Source organism: Dysidea avara, chromosome 1 (genome assembly GCF_963678975.1).
Source record: "Dysidea avara chromosome 1, odDysAvar1.4, whole genome shotgun sequence".
Lineage (NCBI taxonomy): Eukaryota > Metazoa > Porifera > Demospongiae > Dictyoceratida > Dysideidae > Dysidea > Dysidea avara.
The window spans coordinates 38,344,102-38,358,206 of record NC_089272.1 but is presented as its reverse complement, the minus strand read 5'-3'; the positions used below and the strand labels follow the sequence as shown (position 1 = coordinate 38,358,206).

The following is a 14,105-nucleotide window of genomic DNA, read 5'->3' as shown; positions in this document are numbered from 1 at the left end:
CTGGTGCTTGGGGATCACGTGCACATTCATTATAGTGAGCCTCAAGGCGGATAGTTCCCTGGTAATGGAGCAGTCTGGTGATAATAGGGCCACCCAATTTTTGATTCAGAAGGTTGCTATTGATGTTCACCGTGGCAATGCTGTAATGGCAACGATTCCATCGACACAGGATTGGGCAGAGTTCGGCAGTTCGCCTCTCTGCCCACAGCATAGATATTTTATACTACGTACCTAATATATAATATCTATGTGTATAGTATCTATGCCCACAGTTTGAGCTGGCGTAAAGAAACTAGCATTGGTACCAAGAGGTCTGCAACTCCCTTGAAATCTGATTTTGAAATTTGAAATGTCTGAAAATTGTTGTAAAATTCCTGTATACTTCCTTTGCAGCATCACGTATGCTGCATCCAGCATCCCCACAAGTTTGCAGAGAACTCGAGAAAGGATTCCGCATATTTCCGTATGCTATGTATCATGTGATGCTACTATTCCAGATATCTAAGATTTTTGAAATCTTGCCAAATCACAAAGATTTGAAACCTCGTACAGGATTTTTCAGAGTTACAGACCTCTCATTAGTATATACCTGCCCTATATGCAGGGACCACATTATAATAACAACCAAACACATCAAGAATTAAGTCCTTTTGTTTCCTTTTTAGCTCATAGCTAAGCCTAAGGGCTCCTGGATCCCAACACAATCGAAAAATCTATTTTCACAAATCATTACTACCAGTGTGGGATGTTCATTCACTGTAAACTTGGAAATATGAATGTCATACAAAATTTCCACTTGAGTCATACAAAATGGCCATTTTGTATGACTCCTGTGGCAGTTTTGTATGATAGTTATTAATATTTTCAAGTTTACGGTGTTGTAGTATCCCACTGCTAGATCCACCATGAAACTACATAAAGGTGAAATTATTGTCTTCACAGAAATAATGGACGAGATGCAAATTAGCTAGCAAACTTAATCTTTAGTTCTTTATGCAGTGGCTATTGACACCGATCATCAGTGTCAATAAGCGCCACAACAAACTATTTACACCAGCAGTAGCAATTTTTTTTGGATGCACTTCTGACTTAGCAAGTTTTTCATGTTTTGTGAACTTATTGTTTTTCTTTGTTTTACGGAAAGCAACATTGCAGAGAAGGAAAAGGTCACACTGAAGCAATTCGCCCCTCTGTATTAAGTGTGTTGGTCATCTTCTAAGATTTTGTGAACAATGGACAAGACCTACTTTGATGGACATTTCTTCCCTGCTGCCCTGTCATCTCACAACACTGGCGTGGATATATAGGACACTTGTAAGAATGTGTAACAAGTAATAAACACAGGGGAATTGTATGTGTAGTATGTGACTATTGAGAACTGTAGACTAATATCCTTGGTTTTGCTGTACACAGCTATAGTGAAATCTTGTACTCTCCATCATGTAGCTATCCTAATTGTACTTGAATTAAATGTCATTATGGTTATGATCATGGTAGCTGGGTAAAGTTGACATCATTTTCATTCCACTAGTGTTTGCAACTTTACTGGAATATGAAAAGGCTAGCACTCACTTAAGGCCACTCCAAATAAATTCTGTTTTCCATCCACTACCCGCATATGTTTACTCCCAGCTCTAAAAAGATCCATTATTCCATATTCTTCCATTATTTTCTGCATACTCTACAGGCTTAATAAAATTGATCCTGTAGGTTACTAGCTCGCATGTCGGCATGCTATCAAGTACATGTTTGTGTTATTCCTGCAACGTAAATGATGAAGGTACAAGCTGAAAATGTGTTTGCTATGGCTGTACTTAGGCCAATAATAGCTTGAAAAGTTGCCAATTTCATAATGGAAATGGACTGCCTGCCCGCATGCTAAGAGAAATAGAGAAGTTTTTTGGAGCTTGAGTGGTTTTACTAGCTTAATTCAAAGCCTGCAGAATACAAATGGGATCCACACTGTAACAGATTATTTTTTACCTTTGTTAAACCTCATTTATACATACAGCATACCAGAGGTGGAGGAAGTAGTTGATATGAGGGGGGCCCAGACTTAAGGAAATGAGGCAATACATTGTCTCTGGTTTGGTAAAGTGAGACCAAAAAAAAAGGTCACAAAAAAATCCTTACATAGCTCGCTACACACACTGCTCTAATACTGTGACAGCTTTATTAAAGTGACTGCTCTATTAGAGTATCTCGATCTTTATCGCGGTTTTCAGTCCCACTCCAAGAAGTATAATTTCGACGTGATATCATTCTGAGGGTTCAGCCCCTAGCTCCCACCCTTTCCGCGAGGGGTCCGCAACGCAGCAAAATCACGTACGAGATTCAGAATCTTTACGGATTCACCGGAGATTCAGAGATTCCGAGGGATTCAGTCGAGATTCTCCGGGATTCATGCAGATTCGGTGGGATTCACCCAAGATTCAGTGGGATTCACTCGAGATTCAGTGGGATTCACTAGAGATTCAGTGGGATTCACTCGAGATTCAGTGGGATTCACCCGAGATTCAGTTTATATTCAGTGAGATTCACCCGAGATTCGAGGATTCAATCAAATTTAGCCCGGCCAAATCTCAGAGGTCGGCTTTCTAGCGACTAAATATGTTCACCAGGATATATTAGTGTCAAAAGCAGCTCTAAGGGAAGTTTTGGATTCTGCTTCGCCGAAGTGCATTACAGCATCTCAAAGAATATTTATGGCTAGGGATTGTCGTGAGTGGTTTCCTGCCTCCCCAGACTGACTCTTTAGTTAGTTAAATGTACATGCATGTATACTTACTTTATGTTTTGTACTCCCTTGCCATGCCCACCCAGGCGTTTTTAACCAACCCTGTCTGGTGGTCGCATGTGACTGAGGATTCCTTAATGTTAGTGTAAATGTTTGTGTCTCATATAATAATGATGGTTTCTCTCTCTCTTCAGCTAGTGAATATCATAAGTTTAAATTTGGCATTGTAGCTACGTAACTTGGACAACACTGATCAAGCAGCATGGACTCAGTAGCTAGCTAGCTCTTCATACTGGCTCAGTGTGATGATTCCTGGTACCAAAATTTAACTACCGAATGTCCAGCTTATATATATATATATAGGCTGCCACTAGTGCCATTAGGCAACTTGCAGTTGTAGCTGCTCGTATTATACATATATGTACAAGTGTAATATTTCTTGTAGCAGATGTATCATGTATATAAATATACCTCACCAGTTTTAGTACATGCCATGGAGATGGCTAATTGGACTGAGATTCAGAATAAAACTATGCACTATATGCATCTATACACCGACATCAAGATCATGCATGACAAGTAATCATGCCATGTGTACACTAACATAACATATTAACTGTAAGGATTTCACTTTTCATTTACAGTTTTTACAAAACCATTTTTGTCCTGGTACAATATTGTTATCAGTGCCTATGCACTCAAAGTGAAACCATTCTTTACACGTCATTTTGCCACATCGCACCATTTCCTTTTTCTTGTCATTTGGTGACCTACAGTAACAATACACTTCTGTTTTCACAATCTTTGATTGAAGCACTCTTTTCTCCCTGATAGTCGGAAATAGGGCCATTCTTTTAGTCTCAAGGCAAGTAAGTATAAGTGTTCTCTCATCAAACCTTGATTGTACACAATTGATGATGGATCTTGTCCATGGGCAATACTGGTAATATAAGCGGCTGCTAACAGTCCACAATCATTGTCTCCAGATTGTTTGTTAACATTAGCAATTCCAATGGTAAAATACTTGTTCTTGGTAAACACAAGTTGCGACAGCAGTAATCTTGTGTGCTCATGGAGCAAAGAGTACTTAGAATCATATAGAATAACATCAGCACTATCAGCATTTCCACTAGCCGATGCTACTACCCAATGATTACGGTTTACCAAAAGTATCTGCAACGATGTCAATCCTGTGGGCATTGCATGGTGTCATTTTCTGTAAATCTTGTTTCAGGGTATCTTGCAAAGAATGAATATTAGGGAAATTGGCACTTCAACCTTGACTGTTAGCTAGGTGTTATTGAAAAAGCACAACATGGCATGCAATTCAGTCCTCAATTTAGTCTCAACACTATTAAGCCTGTTGATTTTATTCAAGGATTAGGCTTTTCACCTAGCTTGACAAAACCTCTTGATGAAACGTGGATTTAACAGCAAAGTTTTGTCCTCCATACGCGTCTACGCGAAGTGGTTTGTTTTCTATGTACCTGTCATCATTTAGTCTGCCTTCCACACCTCGCTCCGAGCTGCCCTCGCATCTGTCCAAGTCCTGAGCCAAATCCACTGCAGCTTCAGACATCGAGCTAGCACTGATCGAATAACCAACTATTGTACAACACAGTCAACACCTGAGCTATTGCCAGCTATCACAACGTACCAGTGTTAGCAACAGACAAAGGTGAGCTCTTGCGCGAGCCAAGTCAGTGCAACGACACCTCAAACGACACGAGGTAACACCTCCAGCTGATCGCGAATTTTTTGTAGATCACGTGATCAATATCCGGGAAATTCCCGAAAATCTCCGGAAAATCTCCGGAAAATCTCGTGATAAGATTCAAAGATTCACAAAGATTCAGGCTCAAGGTGTACGAGATTCAGGTTGCGTTGCGGACCCCTCGCCTTTCCGCCACCTATGCAGCATTCAGTTACTATGTATCACATCATGATGGTTCTCTGGATGTCTTTCAAAACAATTCTCCATCCCTACAATCTCCTTGTAACAGAAGCTCTGCTAGGATTGAGTCACACAAAGTTACTAGAGTTACCATTTTGCCATTTATTGATTTAATAAATTAGCCAAATTTAGTTTAATTTTGTAATTAAACTAAATCTGGGTAACTGACTTGAAAAATGTATTTATTGAAATTTCAACTCATGGCTATTAAATACCCATTTATTAAATCAGAATCATACTTGCCAACTACGGCGGAAGCGGTCTAATGTTCAAAAATTGCAGGGGTTCTGAAAACGAAGCTGGCTAGCTGTACCAAAGCTGTGTAGTCATATAATCTGTGTGTTGCTGTCTTAAAAGTTGGGTGGAAAGTTTGGAGGTTACCTCGCCCTTCACCATCCAAAAGACAACATGTAAAACCCAAGATGGAGGTATTGCAATGGTCAGTCAAAGAAGGAAAGTAAAGCTGCACATATTCTCAACACAGGATTGAAGAATATCCAAAGGACTTAAAGGTGTACTCGAATCCAAGATGGAACCGTACTCTAGCAGTTTGAATATTGTACATGTGCTGTGCCACATTTTGGGCTCTCTGAAGAAGTTTGCATTTGTTCTACAATTGCACCGCACCCTGGAATACTGCTTTGTGAATTCATGTTACTGATGCTGTCATTATTACCAATGTTGTAAGTGCCTTCAACATTTGGATTACATTTGTCCAGATTTAGTGTGTCTCATCCGCTTTTGAATAAGTTTTGGAATGACCACAAATTACGTTTGCCAATGGAAATGCAGTGGTACGTACATACTCAAGGAACATGGAGCCATACCCACTTATCAGGAATATGTGTTGCTGTCTGTAGGCAACATGGGATCATAATAAAGCATGAAATTTTTTCTCATAGATGATAATACTGTATATGGTGAGAATTCAATGTGTTTGAGCTTGCAGATAGTAGAGCGGCATCGCACCCAAAAATGGACATTTCCTGCAAATCCACACAAATTATGCTCCTTGTGACATATGTTTTTTGATATAGAGCCATCACAGATTTGACCTTTGGTGACCTTTAGAGCCATTTTTTCACTGAAAATTAGTCATTTTTTATCTCTAACTTCCTAAGGCTGATTAAAGATGTTGATCTAAGAACTATATTGACTTTTGTTTGAAGTTTGTAACCATTCCACTACAAATTTATGATCATTTTTGTAAGTCATAAAATTCTTTGCCCTTGGGGTGTAATTACTAATGGGCAAGTAATTCATAGAATTTCATGGTTAATGTAAATGATCATAACTTTGGAATGCAATCACCTATTGACTTCAAATAAAAACCAAGTAGTTTGTTTTAGCAGCACCTTTAATTTGAAACTGTGTAAAATGATGCCTCGGGGAGATAAAGACAAAAACGATGAATTTTCAATACAAAAATGGCTGTAAAGATCACCAAAGGTCAAAAATGCGATGGCGCTATATCCAAAAAATTATATGTCACAAGGAGTACAACTTATATGGAAAGTTTCATAATTGTATCAAAAAGTGCACAACTATCACACTATGCCGCTCTACTAAGATAGTTTTAATCAATGAACAAAAGGTTTTAATGTTTATTGATTGACTTTTTGATTCCTTTAATTACCACCAAGTATTGATCACAGTTTCCTGGGGACTAAGCTACCGTAACAAGTTATTTCAAATTGGAAATAAAATGTGAAAATCTGGCAAATAAGACCACTACTCCCTATTCCTATTATCATTTCAGTGAATAGTAGCATGTTAAAGTTGTATTGATGGACTGTTTTGTAATGAACTTCCATATGTTTGTTTTGTGGTCAATCTGTTTCAGAATGGAATTGCAAGGGCAGATTTAGGAGGGGGGAGGTGCATGAGAGGTACCTCCTCCAAAATTTAACTATGTGTGCTAGCTAGGAAGACAGTAGAAGCTACAGTACAGGTGCAGTTGCATCTAAAGCATACATGGGCAATGAAAACATGGAAATAGTGAAAAGAGTAGAGCTAATCTCTTCTAGGAATCAACAAGAGGAGATCAAGTTTAGAATTCAGTGGTAAAACTGCTAAAAAGCTGCTAAGCATCGAAATACTGTAATAGAACAGTCAAATACTCTAATAAAACATCCATCATTAAAAAGAAATTCTTCAAACTATAAGACCAACTCTTAGATAAACTTTGAATACAAACAATACTGCAGCATTTTATGGTATGCCCTTTATATGAAAATTAGAACTAGTTGCCAATGCTAGAAAATAATTAGTTAAAGTGACTCACAAAGCTTATTCAATAACTAAAGGTTCAATCAAAATCATTGCCAAATTTGATCTCAGAAAGTTAAATTTACAAAAATTTTCCTATGAGGGGATACCCCCAGATCCCATAGATTAAGCATGCAGAGCATGCTTCGCACACTGTACTACTGGTTGCACTAACTGATTGCCACATTTTTAGCTCCCACTATAACTACCCCTACAACTTAGCACCCCCTTGGGAAATTCTAGATCTGCCCCTGGAATTGCAAACTTTGTGATTCCCTAGGTGCTGTTGTACAGTAGTAAATAATGTACATTTTACTATAGGGTACTTTGCTGCTGTAACCAGTAACAATGACAAGGACAATATTGTTTTTGAGCATCATGCTGGGTCAGACCTCACCTTGACATGTATGGTAACTCCTACTCCACCATCTGATAGTGAGTTTAGTTGGAGTTGTTCCACTGGATGTATTGTTGATGGGAAAATTGGACAATCAATTACAATCACTGAACTGAGATTAACAGACAGTGGTGAATTACATTGTTCTGTTATTGTTGATGGTTTTGAGCACACTAGTAAACCAATTGAGCTACGAGTATTGGTGAGTTGTGATGAAATGTGCTCTATAATTATAGTGATTTTCTAGTAATCGCAATCTTGATTACAAATGTAGCACATACTTTCATTTTATTGCAAAATTATACTATATGTGACCGGATTTGCAAAAAGGTACCTTTTTCACACATAAAATTTGGCCCATTTTATGAACTTTGAAGCTTCATAACTTTTTAATCATGGCGTATATATAGTTACATGAAATTTTCCATACATTCAGCTACACTATCCGGCTGCATTTTCATACTAACAGCAAGTTAATCAGTACAAGGAGTTAAGTATTACATTATTTAGTTTGCTGGTATGTAAAATGTGTGGGAAAGGTACCTTTTCACAAATCCAGTCACATATTATAGACTGTTTTGGGTGGGTAATAAATCTCATATACTCCACCTTGTTTTCTAATATACTCCACGCCTTCAGGCACAATATAACATATGTTCAAAATCTAGGTTCATCCAATCGCTATGCATTATTCACGTTCAGTGATTTAACGAGCGCTATTATTTCGTCACATGAGGACGCATAGTTACCATGGCGCTAGTATTATCGCAAGAAAACCAGCCACTTTTGCCGAGCCTACAGCAGAAACAGCCGTGGATGAGGTAAATAATCTGAGTGTAATGTAAAATAGAGTCTAAAGCAGTTACACAGGCACAATGTGGAGTCTATGAAATTTATAAACCCTCAGGCCCTTAGTAGTGCACGAGCGAAGCGAGGGCCTGAGGGTTTATAAATTTCATAGACTCCACATTGTGCCCGTATAACTATTATTTATTCTTGTAGAAGAAGATTGAACTTTTGTTACAGCTACACGGTAAACCACTAATGGAAATAACTTGAAATTTGGTATAGCCATCATAGCAGCACCTCTTAAGCGTTATAAAATAATGACAAAACGGCTATAGAGTTACAAAGCAAAGACCAAACAACTGTACAGTAAATTATACTTTAATACAACAGTCACCATTGGTAAAAAGTACTTACCACAGGACCTCTATACTGAATACCCAAATCTTTAACCACTGAGCCACTGCTATCACAGCTAGTCACTTCACTTTCTGCTTAATATTCTTGTTAAAATCTACTAATTGACAATTCATAATTTCATAGATCTACCAATGGAAGTTCTAGATTGTTCTAGAATATTCTGTGTGTTCTATTAGAATTCCTCTAAACATGTGTGCTCTATTGGATTATTACAATAATATTACCAGAAAGTCAATTAAAAGAATACAATTATAACTTGTGACTTCAATAATCTTCATGGTGTCTGTAGATAAGAAGAAATGTATGTAAGTTATAATAAACCCCAAAGTTATCCTATGGCTGCCATATAGAACACAAAACAGCCAAGCTGTAATAAAGGGTGCAGCCTTAAATAGCATGGGTAAAGAAGTTGTGAAATCAAAGGTGCAATTAAATGATTACAATGATGTAATGATTTTTAATAATGGCTGTGTGTATTATTAACATTTATTAATATTATCATCATTGCAGCCTTTTCTTTTGCCTTTATCTCACAATGTGAAGCTGTCCCCTTTTTCACAGCTTGGATGTTTTGTGTGAATATATACAAGTACACAAAAAATTGGAATTTTCAACTATAGAGTAGGGACCATAGCACATCGATAAAAAGTACTGAAATACATGTAAGCTGAAGTAGTGCATAACATTAAATCACAGTAAAATAATAAGAGGTGTTACCTACATATATCCCTACTGTGCTCAAGATACCATAATGGACTGGAAATGCACAGTAGGGATATAACACTTCTTATTTTACTGTGATTTAATATCATGCACCACTCCAGTACTTTTTTAATGATGTGCTATGGTCCCTATTCTAGTTGAAAATTCCAAACTTTTAGTGTATTTGTTTGTTAACTTTTTTTGTAAATAATTATTATGACTGGTGAACCCACGCATACCGCATCGTAGATGGTACCGCACTTCCTATTATCATCTGAAAAGTGAAGTATGCATTACGCTTCGTTGTCAGCTATATTCAATCCGTTACACAATATTTCAAATCAAGAACTGTTTGAAAAGCACCTGTGCAATCCACACATATTGTATCAAAAAAAGAAAATGGTACCGTGCTCCCCAGTTATATGAATTATTGTCTGAAAACCATTGTGCTTCATTTTCGGCTATGTTCAACCCTTTACACAGCAGTACAACTGTTTAAAAAGCACCCCAGCAATCAAAGTAGCCAGTATGAAAACTACGGACGATTTCCTGGAAGCCATCACATGCTACCTCCAACTTTAAACTTTTCACTGTCAGCAAAGATGAATGGGACACAAAGGGGGACACTGGAAAATCTGTGAAGAATGCATTGTATGTACTGCGGTATGTAAAAAGGAACCTCTTGAGCCAAAGCAATGTTGAACAGTGAAAAAATCAAGCCCATAGCCTTAGCCATTATTGAGTTACATTTGTCTGAGGCATCAGTCTGTCAGTAAATAATTTTTAAAATTCTGTAGTAACTTGTTGAAAGCATTTCAGGTCAATCTGAAGGCTTTTTGGGGCTTAGTTTAACCTAACCAATACTGTCTTATCATTGTCTGGGAAAAGTGAGACTAGTTTTGGGGCCCACACCTTTGTGGTCCCTGCTTTACGGTACTATAGTACTGTATGATATTATGTGTGTGTGTGTGAACTACGTAATATGTGACCGGATTTGCGAAAAGGAGTCTCCCACACACATCAAATTTACCAACTTTGACAATTCATAACCTCAGACTGGAAAGAGCCATTGACCTGAAAATTGGTCTGAAGTGAGCATCAACATAGCTACATAGATGGCGAAAATGTCATGTCACTATGTTACTTGAGCATGTAGATATGGTCTCCCACGTTCACAGAATTGGATGTGTGTGGAAAACTGCAAATCCGGTCACATATCATGATTAACAGACACACAACATCCAGTAGTGTTTCTAATCTTTGTCATTGTGAATCAATGTTTGTAATATATTTTAAGTGTAAATGTGTATGCATTCTACAGAATTCTGGTAATCTGTTACTGCATTTCATCATTTTACATATTATGCACGTATTGTAATCATAAAGTAGTTTTATTTCAACTTTTCTATCTTAGATCGGTGTCAGCCAGAGCTATGCACATGTGAATCAGAGGTGCATATGTATTGTACAATTGTAAACAGTGTGTACATACGTACCAGTATGCTGTATAATACTGTTAGGTGTGTAAGTATACTATATTGCACACAGAGTAAGTATTTGTGCAAAGGTAAATGTTATATCTGAAAAAGCTGGTAAGCATCGTTGTCTATTCTAAAGCATTAAAAAATGGTAGATATAAATAGTCATATAACTGCAGAATTATCATAACTGAGATGATTCTTTGCACATTACATCACAACCTTTTACCTCCCAAGTGTGTCAGTAGCTAGTAGCCAAAACTCCTGCCATTTAAGATACTTACTTTTCATAGGGTTTAATGTATCAGGGAGGCTTCAAAGCAGGTAGTGTATTAAGGTGCTATCATTTTATTGTAGCATGGTCTATTACACCCAAATACCTACAAAGGAGGCTAGTACACTATGCTAATTATGAACCAGTTGTGGCTCAAAAACATACTATATTGAAGAGAATTTTATATACATGTCTTTATCTAACTCTACTAACTTTGTGCAGCCACATCAAACCTTCTATATGACTATCAGAGCTTTCAGAATATCTATACAGGTTGCCACAAGCTTTGCAAAAGAAATCTGGGAAAGCAGCCTGTAAAGCAGATAGCTTGATAATTCTTCATTAGATTAGCTGTTCATCATAGTACAGTGTTTCCTGCACATTGAAACTCTTGAGATTTCACTATCACTCTGATTGGTCTGTTTGGTAAATTTATAGTAATTTTTTAATCCTTGAAAATCAACATTTGACCTGGTAGAAAAACCTATGGTTGTATGGTACATTTGTAGATAAATGGCATTTTATAGTTAATGATAATTACCCATTCAGATCATCTAGTCTATAAAATTTTTTGTCATGAGCTATGCTGTATCAGTAGTTAGCTATGCTGTATCAGGAGTTCTTTGATAGGGTGGTTGTGGAGTGGGAATCAGCTAGGGTATAAAATCATAGATTATAGACACACACATGGGATTGGAAACATGTCACGTGATATCTCAAAAATCGTTTCAAATCAATCCTCAAGGTAAGTCTTGTTGCGGAAAAGTTCCATTACTGTATTAAATAAGCCTGTCAGGTACAGTAATACAAGCACCTTATCAAGCAATTCTGTCAACTTTTTGAAAGAATTTTCTACGAAACGGAATTTTAGGCTTGCGGATGATCCTAACCTACACACTTGTGGTACTGTTTACTCATAGTGCCTAGCAAAAACGAACAAACTCTGTGGATTTATAAGCTGTTAGATGTATATTACATACCCAAATCAATGCAAAATGCTTCTTCACATAGTGAGCTACAAGCTATGACCTAAGGAAGCATCCAGTGTCGAACATCAAAGGATTTTATGGTACCGATTACTCGACAACGGAGACTACTGCAAGGCTGTAATTCATGTAATACAGTTGTTATGATCCACCATTCACCCAAGTCGAAGAATTATTTCTCTTATACCAGAGTTTCAACAGCTTTAACACCTGGCTGTAGGTGAGGATCAGCCGTGAGTTTCCAATCCTCTGTGTGTGTGTGTCTATTATCTATGATAAAATGGACATGGGTCATACATAATGGCAAACTGTAGGTCAAATTCTCAAGCTCCAGGTCCTGCATGGAAGTTTTAAACTAAATGTTCTTGTAGTATGTGAGACAATGTGTCCAATTTTGTGGCACATTCAATTGTTAGGCGAGTTACTCTACATGCTTTCAGTACACTGAACACAGACTAACTACAGTACATGTCAAATACACAGCCAATATACAGTAGCTGGTTTAGTTTGTAGCTTAAAAAATTGAATCAATTCGCTTCATTCTCTTGCACTTCAAGTGATCCATGGCTTTATTAAGTACTGCCACACACTGTTCTTTGCAGTCCACAACTTATTTCTATGCCTGAGCACATCTTATCGTTTCTGTCCTCTTCAGCCATTGCCTGGTTCCAGCATAATAATAAAGACATTAATGTTGGTATAGCTGATTTATATACCATTATTTACCTGAGCAGCCGTAGGTCACTTTATCACTGTTTGTCTCCTGCATTGGCTCTACATCACACCAGAGTGATTCACGCATCGTGGATCAATGGTCTTGAATTTGATGAAAATGGTGTATCTCTCATCACTTCGTGCAGTAATACTGTAGCTCTTGTAAATACAACCTACTAGGGTGTGATATACAACAGTTATAATACCGTTACCGAGAAGTCACTCATACATGTATATTTCAATCATATCCTGATTAAGAGTGTAATAACTATATAATGTACGTACGCTGTAAGATACTTCACAGTCAGGAAGAATAGCTTCTCTCAAATCAAATTCAGTTGAGTATGAATTTTTGCATACTTTCTGGTATTTTTGAGATATACTTACTTTTATTGCAACTTTTGAAAGTCCTTTGTACAGTATGAACCAAGTGGAGGGAGATTTGGATATCAACCACTGTGTTAATATGATATTTGATCACTTTTTAAACACAACTTATGATTGTTAAAGATGCAACCTAATCATAATTTTAGATTATTTTTCTCATTTCTGACAGTTTTATCCATTTGGATATTTTGAAAATGATGATAGGTTGCTACGTCCTGCTGGCTTCAGCTCTGATATATCACCTTCTATTGATTTGTCAGAGAATTTCACATTCTTTGATGAAAGGATAAGCCGTATTTATGTAAGTATGTTTGTCTGTTTAGTACTGCAATTAAATATAGTGCATATGTATTAAACAATAGGGAATTTCAATCCTACTGGAATGTTGTTTGGTTACTGCTCTACAAAGTAGGCTCCGGCCTATTATGCCCAAAATTTTACCTATTATGCTTTTGAGCATTGCTCAAAATTAAGCCTATTATGCTCAAAATTATGCTTTCAAAATCAAGATTATGCTCTAGAACTGACTGTTTTATTACAGTATATCAGCCTTTCCTGGCTGCTGTATTAGAGTAAGTGACTGCTCTATTAGAATATCTCGATCTTATTTCTGCAAAGTGTGAATAACCAACAAAGAAACGGTTTAATAAGTTATATTACGTGTTTTTAAACATGAAATTCACTAATAATACTATTGGCAGTGAATATTTGCTTTCTTTCTCGAGCGCGAATCAATATTGCGCATTTTAATTAAATTTTCAAATATCGTCCCTATTATGCTGGCATTATGCTTGATGCTTTTGGTCACCTATTATGCTTTAAATTATGCTGGCATAATCGGCCGGTGCCTACTACAAAGTAGTATATGTAGTAGTGATTCCGGGAGAATTTTTAAAATTGATGGAAACATAGATAATAGACTATTATCTATGATGGAAACAATTTCTATTTAGCACAGGCTTGTGCAGCGCTCCCAAGGATCTCACAAACACTTAGCTTTTA

At 37.1% G+C, this 14,105-nt stretch overlaps 1 protein-coding gene across 1 annotated transcript in view; it reads left to right on the top strand.

Annotated features, from left to right (window-relative positions):
• The window catches only part of LOC136246548 (dendrite extension defective protein 1-like), a 230,756-nt gene that overhangs the window by 184,248 nt on the left and 32,403 nt on the right, over nucleotides 1–14,105 (top strand). The window contains exons 6-7 of the mRNA XM_066038050.1: nucleotides 10,679–10,716; nucleotides 13,273–13,404. Coding sequence (XP_065894122.1) covers nucleotides 10,679–10,716; nucleotides 13,273–13,404 — 170 coding nt within the window. The remainder of the gene's footprint in view (nucleotides 1–10,678; nucleotides 10,717–13,272; nucleotides 13,405–14,105) is intronic.